General features: G+C 41.2%; 1 protein-coding gene across 2 annotated transcripts in view; it reads right to left on the bottom strand.

The window, feature by feature from the left end:
• The window catches only part of LOC5519573 (ubiquitin-protein ligase E3B), a 32774-nt gene that overhangs the window by 16943 nt on the left and 3380 nt on the right, over positions 1 to 12451 (bottom strand). For both annotated transcript variants that reach the window (XM_032364552.2, XM_032364553.2), the window contains exons 5-16: positions 12148 to 12204; positions 10597 to 10701; positions 10464 to 10511; positions 9878 to 9929; positions 9280 to 9365; positions 5710 to 5792; positions 4001 to 4106; positions 3320 to 3440; positions 2739 to 2773; positions 2605 to 2634; positions 2193 to 2305; positions 599 to 732 (exon numbers count right to left, since the gene is read on the bottom strand). In XM_032364552.2, the coding sequence (XP_032220443.2) occupies positions 599 to 732; positions 2193 to 2305; positions 2605 to 2634; positions 2739 to 2773; positions 3320 to 3440; positions 4001 to 4106; positions 5710 to 5792; positions 9280 to 9365; positions 9878 to 9929; positions 10464 to 10511; positions 10597 to 10701; positions 12148 to 12204 (970 nt within the window). The remainder of the gene's footprint in view (positions 1 to 598; positions 733 to 2192; positions 2306 to 2604; positions 2635 to 2738; positions 2774 to 3319; positions 3441 to 4000; positions 4107 to 5709; positions 5793 to 9279; positions 9366 to 9877; positions 9930 to 10463; positions 10512 to 10596; positions 10702 to 12147; positions 12205 to 12451) is intronic.

The raw sequence follows: 12451 nt of genomic DNA, 5'->3' as shown, positions 1-12451 counted from the left end.
GCTATCAGCAGTAAAGATAGGGTTGAACAAGCTATCCGCAGTAAAGACAGGGCTGAACAAGCTATCCGCAGTAAAGACAGGGCTGAACAAGCTATCCGCAGTAAAGATAGGGCTGAACAAGCTATCCGCAGTAAAGACAGGGCTGAACAAGCTATCCGCAGTAAAGATAGGGTTGAACAAGCTATCCGCAGTAAAGACAGGGCTGAACAAGCTATCCGCAGTAAAGATAGGGTTGAACAAGCTATCCGCAGTAAAGATAGGGTTGAACAAGCTATCCGCAGTAAAGATAGGGTTGAACAAGCTATCCGCAGTAAAGACAGGGTTGAACAAGCTATCCGCAGTAAAGATAGGGTTGAACAAGCTATCCGCAGTAAAGATAGGGTTGAACAAGCTGTCTGCAGTAAAGATAGGATTGAACAAGCTATCCGCAGTAAAGATAGGGTTGAACAAGCTATCCGACGAGGTTTTCTCAACGGACTAATGAAAGACAATTTCACCGCAGTAAAGATAGGGTTGAACAAGCTATCCGACGAGGTTTTCTCAACGGACAAATGAAAGCCAAATAGAACATCGCGCCATAGAGACGCCTCGTGTTCACCTTTATCAGACTGCGCCTGCGCACTAGTGTCCAGCTCCGTCACGGTCTGCAGATCAGCAAACAGCAACTGTACGGTCTGCCTGTGCCACAGGACCCCCAACTGGCGCGTCACATGGGGGATGCAGTCATTCAACCTGAGTCACAAAAGACATCATCATAGAGGACATTTCTGGCCGTCACGTGATCTAGTAAAGATCCAACCAAGTCACTAGCATTCTTATCGGGTTTCCTGAGGTGTTTCGGGATTCCTGTGGTCCATAATAAAGTCACGCAAACCCTTTTCTTCGTCTCTTTGTTTATTTGTTTATCGTCTTTTTGGTTGTTTATCCCCAGCCCCTCTTGCCGCACGGCGTACCACAGGAGGCCCGAACATAACACGAGTTTTACAAAGCTGTCTAGGTCTGTAACAGCCACGTATAGGGTGGATCAATAAACCTTCATTGAACATTGACAAAACTAATTTTGTCATATTTCATATTACTCAAACAAAGTTACAAAGATCAATATCCTTAAGGTTACAAAATAAAGTAATTAAACAAAAAGACAGTATCAAACATCTTCTCATCTCAATTGGAAGGAGCATGTTAACCAAACTTGCAAGAAAATCTCCAGGGGGGTAGGGATAATAGCAAAGCTACGTCATTATGTTACCTCCACAATTCTTACCCAACTATACTACGCCCTCATTTACCCATTTTTGACCTATTGTGCGAAAATATGGGGAAACACTTACCAAACCAATACAATGCCTTTATTTAGACAACAGAAAAGAGCAATCCGTCTTATCACTTTTTACCCGTTTACTGGGCATACCTCTCCACTATTTAAAGAATTACAAATCCTCAAATTCCAAGATATTATATCATATCTCAACTATCAATTCATGTTCAAATTTTACTCAAAATTATTGCCGAAATACACATTTCGCGCCATTTTTGTTATCGAGGTTTCACGAGCATCAGGAGCGTCAGAATAGAAGAAAAGCTACATATTCTAGAGTCCAGGCAGAAATTTTGAGGTCATCAGGCTATTCGTTTAGAGAAATAGCAAGTAAATAGCTAAAATCATCCAAAGGTAGGAGCGCTGCGCCAAGAAATGGTGTTCACGGTACGATTTTGTTGACAAAGCCAGTTTGATGAACCCACCAGGCAATTAACCTAACCATGAACCGATAAAAAGTGTTAAGGGTATTTTGGATAAGTCAAGTAACAGTGATCCATCACCAAAGACGATAAGATAGCTAAAGAGGTTCCTCCGTTCTTGGCGAAATGTATCAGATACATTAGACGTTTTCAAGCGCATAAAAATTGTAATGAAGAACAAAGACAGCCACACTGGCTATTGATTTTTCGTATTCACAGATTACAATAAAGTATTTTCATCCATATGCAACACTGGTCATGCTGCTGTTTTGTAAGACTTGTTTTTTTTACTCAATTAAAAAAAAGGCACGAACTTTTGATTCACCCTGTAAATTTTCTATGCATCTATGAAAATGTCGTTGTGAATTCATCTCGAGAAATCGGCTAAACACAAACGAGTTTTCAAAGCGTTATCACTATAATGGCGGCCAAAGCTAGGCTTTTTTTCTCACCTCGGCTCTGATTTTTGCTTGAACCAGCCAAGTATGGGGTGCCAGTGGGTCAGGTTACTCTGTTGCTTGGAGACGTATGAGTGACAGTACAACAGTAGCCTGGTCACCACGGCCTGCAAAGCATATTGGGATTTTTACACGCTTGTGTATAAGCATAGGAGATGGTCTCAATGGGGTAAACCGTTAACCGTTAAATGGGAAAAAATAAGCGTTAAGCGTAAATTTGAGAAAAAAAAATAACCTTCACCGTGATAAAGATGCCAAAAACTAACGGCGTAACCGTAAAAAAAACGGCGTAACCGTTAAACGTAAAAACGCCTATTTTTTAACCGTTAACCATAAATCAGGTACCCTATGATTGAGACCCTCATAGAATCCAAAATTTCATAGTATGAGGTCGGAATGCACTCACAACAAAGTCGAGTAGGTTTTTCTTGAATTCCTGTGAAAATCAGACACAAATTGAGAGAGAGAAAAAAAATTATCATCATCAATTCATTGTGTGATAAAGTTCATAATCAAATAACAATGGCAATAAGTGGATACCTCTTGGTCGGCTTGAGAGAGAGATACGATGTTTGCTGGAAGAAGACACAAACTGCATTAATAAGACTCTATAGAGCAGAGGTGGAGAGGCTGAATGGCCTGAATTAAACAAAAATAACCACACTAACAATTATACCGTTTTAGATTGTTGTTAGGACCACACCTCGTTATAAAGGACAGTTTTAAAAGTAAGCCTTTTCCAACTCACTAAGGGCAGTTATGAGTCATGAAGAAAGTTTTGTTAGTTCCAATTGTGTCTTTCTTTACACTATTCCGTATGGGTGTGGTGAAGTATTTGAAGTGCATTTTTGCCACCTGGCACTGAACTCACTTTCTTCCAGTGTATTAGACTTCAATCAATCAAACTACCCAAACAGTCTTGTTTTTAACCCGAATAATCAATACAGTCCACCAAAAACTGGTAATCGACTCTGCCTTTATTTCATAATGCGCACATAGTAAACGAAGTGTGTGTAGCGAGAGGCCCCTAGACCTTCACTTCCTAACATGTGCGCCTTGCAAGCAAAGGGCGTGTATCGAGAGCCCCTTAACCTTCCCTTCGTGTCACTCATGGTTCTCACCTAGTAAGCAGAGGGCATAGCTACACTCCAAAGAGTTGTAGATAATCCGACTGCTTTGATCTTGACGGAGGAATGTCAGCACGTGGCGGTAAACGTTATGCGTCTGTAAAAACTTTACTGCCTGGAGACGACAAAAACAAAATGTGAAAACAGCTACGTGCAGCACAGTGATCCGTGCTTGCATTTCTTACTGTTGTCTCCGCTCTGTCGTTTGAAAACATTAGAGACCTTAAGCAACGACGACGCCAACTTGGTCGACGACGCCAAAAAATAATGGAATTAGATTCAGAACTCAATAGCAGATTTCAATAGTCTCATACATTCAATAGTCTGATACATTTTAGCCTTTTTCCATAAAACCACGACGTAAAAAACTCCGACTTTCACGATCAATTGAGGACGCGGACGTTTGCACCGTAAACTCCTCTAGCCACGTTCGCTACTGTAGAAATAATGCCCTTAGTTTATTCTTATCTTTCCCTGGCTATTATGTTTGGCTTATTCCTTTCGCAATTAAATTATAGTTGATCGCCAAGCGCGGTGTGGTGTATGGTGTTTTTGTAGTTTATATTACCAATCAAAATTGCTGTTGTTGCTGTCAGTGTTTCTGTTTAAAGTCAGTGTTGTTATTTAACGATGTTGCTTCTATTGGATTGTTGTTCGATGCTTAGTTTCCCTCACCTCGGGGGCGATGTTTGATAGGTGCAGCACCAGACCGGGCACTGATAATACGTTCAGGATAAATAAACTGCATAAGTTCTCTGAAAACTGTGCGATCACCAGTGACCTGTCAAAAATCAAAACCACTATTAACATGAAATCACAAACTATTGCTTTTTTAATAAATCTGTTTTCTTCAAACGAGTCAAAGACAAGGTAACGATATTCATTGGACAGATCATGCGACGTCGTAAATCGTCGACGTAAGCCCGACGCATGGTTACTATCAATAATGGGGGAAGAAAGGCAAAATCATAGTGAGGTATGGCGCGGATAATATGTACCTATTTCACAAAAGGTTGTCAGTGCAAATGGCGAATGGCAAATGGTATATGGGTACTAAATATTCGTAAAATTAAAGGTGTAAAATAAAGTCCTCTAATGTCAGAGCCAGCATTGGTAACCTTTGGATAATTGTTTTGATCTATCCATATTCTTCGAGACGCATGGTTACTTTCGGTCGTAGAACTGCCATTTGCCAATCGCCATTTGCCATTTGCACTGACAACCTTTATTGAAATAGGTGTATCCAACTGGATGCAGTGGAGAACTTGGGTGACCCATTCCCCCACACATACTTAAAGCCGCATTTACACCAGTTTACTACCGGTCGAATACGTAACAATATCCGATGATTTTTAAAGGAAAACGCGAAAAATATTTCAAAATATTGAAAGCAGTGTGTCTATTGGAAGTTTCTTTGAGGAGGTGATTGATAATTAAGAGCGGATGGCCTGTTAAATATCTCGGATTTTAATAGATTCTTTTGTCTTTTAACGGTTGAGGTTTCCGTCGGACCTCCGGAAGTAAACTGGTGATAATGCGGCTTTAAGGCTTGACGCCTTACCGGTCCGGGATACCTTTTGTCTAACGTATGTATACTTAGAGATCCATTGCTCAGCGCCCTTGTCTAACGTATGTATACTTAGAGATCCATTGCTTAGCGCCCTTGTCTAACGTATGTATACTTAGAGATCCACTGCTCAGCGCCCTTGTCTAACGTATGTATACTTAGAGATCCATTGCTTAGCGCCCTTGTCTAACGTATGTATACTTAGAGATCCATTGCTTAGCGCCCTTGTCTAACGTATGTATACTTAGAGATCCATTGATCAGCGCCCTTGTGTAACGTATGTATACTTAGAGATCCATTGATCAGCGCCCTTGTCTAACGTATGTATACTTAGAGATCCATTGCTCAGCGCCCTTGTCTAACGTATGTATACTTAGAGATCCATTGCTCAGTGCCCTTGTCTAACGTATGTATACTTAGAGATCCATTGCTTAGCGCCCTTGTCTAACGTATGTATACTTAGAGATCCATTGCTCAGCGTCCTTGTCTAACGTATGTATACTTAGAGATCCACTGCTCAGGGCCCTTGTCTAACGTATGTATACTTAGAGATCCATTGCTCAGCGCCCGGGGCCAGCACCCTCCAGCATTACTGGGCCATGGTTGCTATGGCAGAATGCTGGATCGAAGTTGGGCCGGTGTCCAAACAGCTCTAACACATGGGCATTATGTATGGTATGCATTCGAGACGGGCTTGGTGCTTGACGGAGCGATTGTGCACGTGTGAATGCGTTCCACTTGATATATTTCTCAGTCTCAAATCTATTTTTCGACGAAACATTTGCAATATTTCCAGAAACAGAATTAGAACTATTACCTGAGTGACAGGGTGATAACCGCTGTAAAAGAGGCAGCCTTTAATGCGGGCTCAAACCGAGCGAGACCGTTCATCAGTAGATCCTGTGGAAAGGTAGTCAGTGGAAGACTGGGAACTACTAAAATAGTATTTCACGCAATAACCCATGGCTGGGATAATATCAATATAGGACTTTATTTATTTATCTATTTCATTCATTTATTTATCATTCCACCCACCTAACCCACCCGCATGTTACGTAACTAAACCGTCCGTTTAGTTTATCTTGCCGTGGTCTATATACTCTCTTTCTAATCTGTCAATGCCACTTTCATTCTTTTTTTAACAGCAATTTCTGCGTTGGATCTCCTGCCTTTTCCTCTGGCTCGAAGTTTGCGATTGTAACTTGTTATAAGTTGCTTTCTCTCGTCTCGTAGGGACAGACCTTCCAATCGTCTGGTCGTCCGTTCTATCTCTAAACAAATGGGTGTCTTGCGTTCTCTTGCAGGTCGGAGATCCGATGGCGGGGCGGTCCAGTCCCTCATAGTCTTTGTTTCCATCAAATGACTCAAATTTCTCTTCTTTGGCGTGTTTTGTGGCCGTGGAAGATCAAGTTGAGGCGAGTTTACGGGAGTGTTGAGCCTCACATGGCAGGAGAAAGGTAAAGACTTCTTTCTGTCTTTCTGCCCATATGCTGGTATGGGTGATGGCTGCTTTGAGTCCGATGAATCGGCCATGAAAGGAACGAAACAAGGTAACAGCTGAGACCAAGAAAATTTACTACAGTAAAAGAGCAGAAATAACTTTTATATGGTTATGTAATAAGGACATGCCATGACGTCTTACAACCTTGCGCCGTGACGTCATATACCCTTGACCGAACCCTACAGTAAATCCAAGCAATAATAACAAGTGCGGTCAGATTTACTGTCGAATCCGTTGTATCGCGATCCGCGTTTTCAAAACACGATTTGTGTTGGTTTCTGTTCCGTCAGTAAAACCATTCTGAGCCAATCAGACTCTAGCCTTGTGCACTTCCCTGGCTATCCTCTGGACGAAAACCAGACCGTGTCGCGACAGAAAGCCAGGCAACTGCACTAGGCGAGAGATGGCACGAATCTGATTGGCTTAGAATAATTTGACTGGCGGAACAGAAAATCCCAAAAGACAAAAAACAAATCGATGTTTTGAAAATGCGGCGTCGCGATACAATGGATTCGACAGTAACCAATTGAAACCAGTAATTTCAAAAACTCCGCCATGCTTTTTAAATTTAATGACAGTAATTAGATTGCTTAGGGCGTTGTTTTCTAATTCATTGGTATCAATTTAAGTCAGTAATTAGATTGTTCAGGGCATTTTGTTAGTCGTTGATTTCAATAAATGACAGTAATTGGATTGTGCAGGACGGTGTTTTGAATGTTAATGTTCATTAATCATGACAATAATAACATTGTTGAGGGCGGCGTTTTTGAAGTAGTTTTTTACTATTCATGACAGTAATAAGAATATTCAGGACTTATTGTTTTCAATTAAAGTCGGTAATTAGATTGTTCAGGGTGCTTTTAAGTAATTGTTTTCAATTAATGATAGTAATTAGATTGCTCAGGGTGCTTTTAAAGCCGCATTGTCACCAGTTTACTTCCGGTCGATTACGTAACAATCCCTGATGATTTTTAACGGAAAACGCGAAAAATATTTCAAAATATTGAAAGCAGTGTGTTTATTGGAAGTTTCTTTGAGGATATGATTGATAATTTAGAGCGGATGGCCTGTTTAATATCTCGGATTTTAATAGATTATTTTGTCTTTTAACGGTTGAGGTTTCCGTCGGACCTCCGGAAGTAAACTGGTGACAATGCTGCTTTAAGTCATTGTTTTCAATTAATGATAGAAATTAGATTTTCCAGGGCTGTGACGATATCTAACTAAGCTTGATTATGTCACGTCTAGACATCCATATCCTCGACGGGGAGTTTTTCCTCTGGCGAAGGTCTGGATAATGCGTCTGCCAGCAGCATGTCTTTGCCAGGCGTGCATTTGATTACTAGATTTACGGTTGTAGCCTCAGAAACATCAAGAGATGTAGCAGCCCGCTTATAAGGCCTAACGTAACTGGCTGGATGACCTCCGTGTTCTTTTGTATTCCCGTTCTACTGTCCTTTTCCCATTGTTTTGTCTGTGGTGCATCAATCCAATAGGTGGAATCTTCTGAGAGCTGCACCCGACCCGAAGCATGCGCTGCAGTCATGGCGGGCGGCTGTCAGATGCTTGAGGTGGATGCTTTCAAGTGGCTTGTGATCGCTAAGGACCGTAATAAGTCGGGCGAAGAGATACGTATGGAACATTTTGCAACCATACACTATTGCAAGGAGCTCTCATTCGATGTTGGCGTATCTCGTCTCGGCTTCTGTCCTTTACTTGCAAGTGCGATGGGTTTTCCATATTGTATTAGCGGTGGGCCGAGACATTCCATGGAGGCGTCTGCTTGTATAGCCACTGCTATTGGTTTTGTCAAGGGACGTTAGGGTTTCTTCGCTGACAGGTTACCCGTTGAAACCTATTTCGTAGTCTGCGTTCCACTCGAATGTCTACACTTCCTTCAAGAGTTATCGCAACCGGGAGCTGTTAGGGTGTCCAGATTCTGTTTGAATGGTCCCATGTATGTGGACAGGCCGAGCAAGGTTTGTAGCTCTCGTTTGTTTTGCTCTTTTTTGTTTTAGCGCCGATACCTTTGCTGGATCTGGTCTTATTCCATGCTTGCTGCAAATTAACCCATAGAACTTGATCTTGCTTTATTTGATATGGAATATCAAGTATTCATTTTACTTTTTTATTTTCATTTGTTGCCTGATTGTGGCATCTAGCCATAAAATCGTCCCCTTTCTGCTTCAGTTGTTGTAACTGGGATCTGGCTAGACGAAAGGTGGTTCTAGGTGCTAGGTGCTGCTAGAATTCGCTCAGATTTCTCGAGGCTTTGTTTTATCAGCGTCGTTGTCCCAAGTGAAGCTTTTACAAATATCAACACCTCGGCGTCCGATCCACAACAAGATTCATGACACTTGTTTTTCTTCGAGAAGGGGCCAGCTTGGGGCGTTGGTTCGTGTATAGTTTGGTTTGATCTTTGTTCCTGGTTTTGATCAGGCTAGGGTTTAGATTCTGTTGCGGCGCAGTTCTGCTCCGTCTGAAGTAACAACCAAGTATGATCTTGGTTCTTGGAGTCTCTCACTTTGGGTGTGGTCAAAAGAAATTCTTACCCATAGAGATGACAAATTGGGTGTGGTGAAAAGGAATTTCATGTTTTCAACATCCAAGAAAAATGTTGTTCTCAACGTAGTTTCCAATGTTTGTTTTTTTCAATACTCAATTTTCGATGGTGATATTAAAGCCATTTTCGATGCCTTTCAAAAGTTATTTTAAATGTTTTCCCCCTCCCCCCACCATGTTATAGCATTTTCAATGCATTTTTGGCAAATCATATTTAGTATGATTCTACTTGTTTGCACATAAAATGCATTTTCAGATATGACTGTCTATACAGAATATGCGCAATTTATATGGTAAATATCATGATTATATGACAGTATTTACCTTTAGAACAGGGTAGAAGCCTTTCGCATTCAAGTGACCCAAAATATTCGAGCAGAGCTGCTGCAAACTAGGTCTTAGTGCTTCACCTAACAAAGTGAAATAAAATTTCTATCATGTCTATCGGTCATGAATTTCTCGATTTTTCTTATTAACAGGTTTAAGATATTGAAAATTGACATCTGTATGTTTCCACTTTTACAAAACATGGTTTTTGACAGCTATAGGATCAGCAGAAAAAAACATTTATATTGGCGTATCTGCCATCTCTTTGACTATATACTGAAAGGGAATTATTTTGAAAAGCGTCTGGCAAGGCTATGTTTATGGATAGTTATTTTCTAATTCTTATTTATAGATGAAGAAAGAGTAAACAAAAACGATAAGTCTTACTGAGTCCCTTTAATTAGACTTTTAAGGTGTGGGTGTGATTGCCAGGCGAATTTCATGAGACAAATGACCTATCACAACTGATGCAGGTCTCATCACAAGGTTTTCAAGTCACCTTTTACACTTTTCACATCAATCACTTACACAATTATTTATAATAATCATTAAGAAGATGAAATAGAATAAACATAGTGAATTATGTAAGCCTTACCTCCCTTAACGGTGAGGATCTTCCAGCGTGAACAGTCAGTAAAAATCACCAACTAAAATAAGAAAGGTGGAGATGTGGATGGGTAAGTGAGGAAGTATTAGTACTACTACAAATACTAGATATGGCTAGGGCAGGTCCTTCTTTGGTCCCACCCTCTCCATTCTCCCAGACTTTAGCTCACCACTCTCCTCCTAAACTTGCCCCCGCTTCTATCCTTCTTATCTCCCCTAAACTTGCCCCACTTCTCTCCTCCCTCTCCTTCCAAGACTTATCCCCACCCCCTGCCCCCACATTTCCCCTCCTTAACTTTCCCAAACTTGCTCCAGCCCCTCTCCTTCCTACCCCTCCAAGACTTGTCCCAGCCCACCTCTCTCTCCCAAACTTAACCCCATGGTTCTCCTCCCTCTCCCTCCAAGACCTGTACCCACTTCTCCTCCTCTATCTAAGACAATACTTGGAAGCAAGGGTAGCTAAAGTCTGATATTTCAAGCAAGTTCTGATATTTCTATTTTAATATAAACAGCATAAAGACTGACTTATCAGTTAACACACATTATGGCATACAAGGGTAAACACTAATAATTACCATGTTCAGATAGATGCTGATTTCCTTGGCATCATTCACAATGTGAGGCTTGTAAAATAGGGAAATTAACAGTTAATCTCAACGTAGCGATTTTTTAAATCAGAATTTATCTGTTGCATATGAAGACACGCACCTTTAGCTTTCTCATGAAGTGGCAGCAAAGCCACAGAAGTCTTTTGACTTGTTGGATCCACAACAAAATAAGATCCTGTGACAGAGCCACTGACACATACCACACCTGATATAGCATGGGACAGAATAAGGACATGCGACGTTACACATACCACACCTGATATAGCATGGGACAGAATAAGGACATGCGACGTTACACATACCACACCCGATATAGCATGGGACAGAATAAGGACATGCGACGTTACACATACCACACCTGATATAGCATGGGACAGAATAAGGACATGCGACGTTACACATACACAACCAAGGAAACACCCAGAACAGAATAAGGACATGCGACGTTACACTTACACAACCTAGGAAACACCCAGAACAGAATAAGGACATGCGACGTTACACATACACAACCTAGGAAACACCCAGAACAGAATAAGGACATGCGACGTTACACATACACAACCTAGGAAACACCCAGAACAGAATAAGGACATGCGACGTTACACATACACAACCTAGGAAACACCCAGAACAGAATAAGGACATGCGACGTTACACATACACAACCTAGGAAACACCCAGAACAGAATAAGGACATGCGACGTTACACATACACAACCTAGGAAACACCCAGAACAAAATAAGGACATGCGACGTTACACATACACAACCTAGGAAACACCCAGAACAGAATAAGGACATGCGACGTCACACATACACAACCTAGGAAACACCCAGAACAGAATAAGGACATGCGACGTCACACATACACAACCTAGGAAGCACCCAGAACAGAATAAGGACATGCGACGTTACACATACACAACCTAGGAAACACCCAGAACAGAATAAGGACATGCGACGTTACACATACACAACCAAGGAAACACCCAGAACAGAATAAGGACATGCGATGTTACACATACACAACCTAGGAAACACCCATAACAGAATAAGGACATGCGACGTTACACATACACAACCTAGGAAACACCCATAACAGAATAAGGACATGCGACGTTACACATACACAACCTAGGAAACACCCAGAACAGAATAAGGACATGTGATGTTACACATACACAACCTAGGGAACACCCAGAACAGAATAAGGACATGGGACGTTACACATACACAACCTAGGAAACACCCAGAACAGAATAAGGACATGTGACGTTACACATACACAACCTAGGAAACACCCAGAACAGAATAAGGACATGCGACGTTACACATACACAACCTAGGGAACACCCAGAACAGAATAAGGACATGGGACGTTACACATACACAACCTAGGAAACACCCAGAACAGAATAAGGACATGCGACGTTACACATACACAACCTAGGAAACACCCAGAACAGAATAAGTGATAGGCCATTGGCTAATTAGAAGTATCAAAATATTGGAATTCAATTGAGGGTGGCTATTTTGATTTCCGTGCAAATATACTTTTTTACTTTTTATAATATAAACAATAACAAAGTAGTGACGGATCAACATTCCTGAAGATAGCATACAGTATGTAAGTCCTCTCTGCTCGTACCTTGGGGTCATTAGCTTCCATGGCTGATAAGATGACTCTACACAAAGATACCAGCCTCTGAACATAAAAAAATATTGATAAAGGCTTACATTATAAAAAAATTAGATGTAACAAAAGGTACTTTAAGGGATGAAACCACCACAAATAATCTTTTATACTGGCACATATATTTTCAGCAGCAATGTGATATATTCTTGTAGCGCACGCCGCACGACAGGCCTCTTGCTGAATCAATCAATAGACTGTGTTGGATTTTTATGGCCACCTTAGTGGCTTTTATTAACTCATCAACCAATAAACCATC

The sequence above is a fragment of the Nematostella vectensis genome, chromosome 4, assembly GCF_932526225.1.
Source record: "Nematostella vectensis chromosome 4, jaNemVect1.1, whole genome shotgun sequence".
Classification (NCBI taxonomy): Eukaryota; Metazoa; Cnidaria; class Anthozoa; order Actiniaria; family Edwardsiidae; genus Nematostella; species Nematostella vectensis.
The sequence above is the reverse complement of the archived record's forward strand: the minus strand, read 5'-3'. Positions and strand labels throughout refer to the sequence as shown.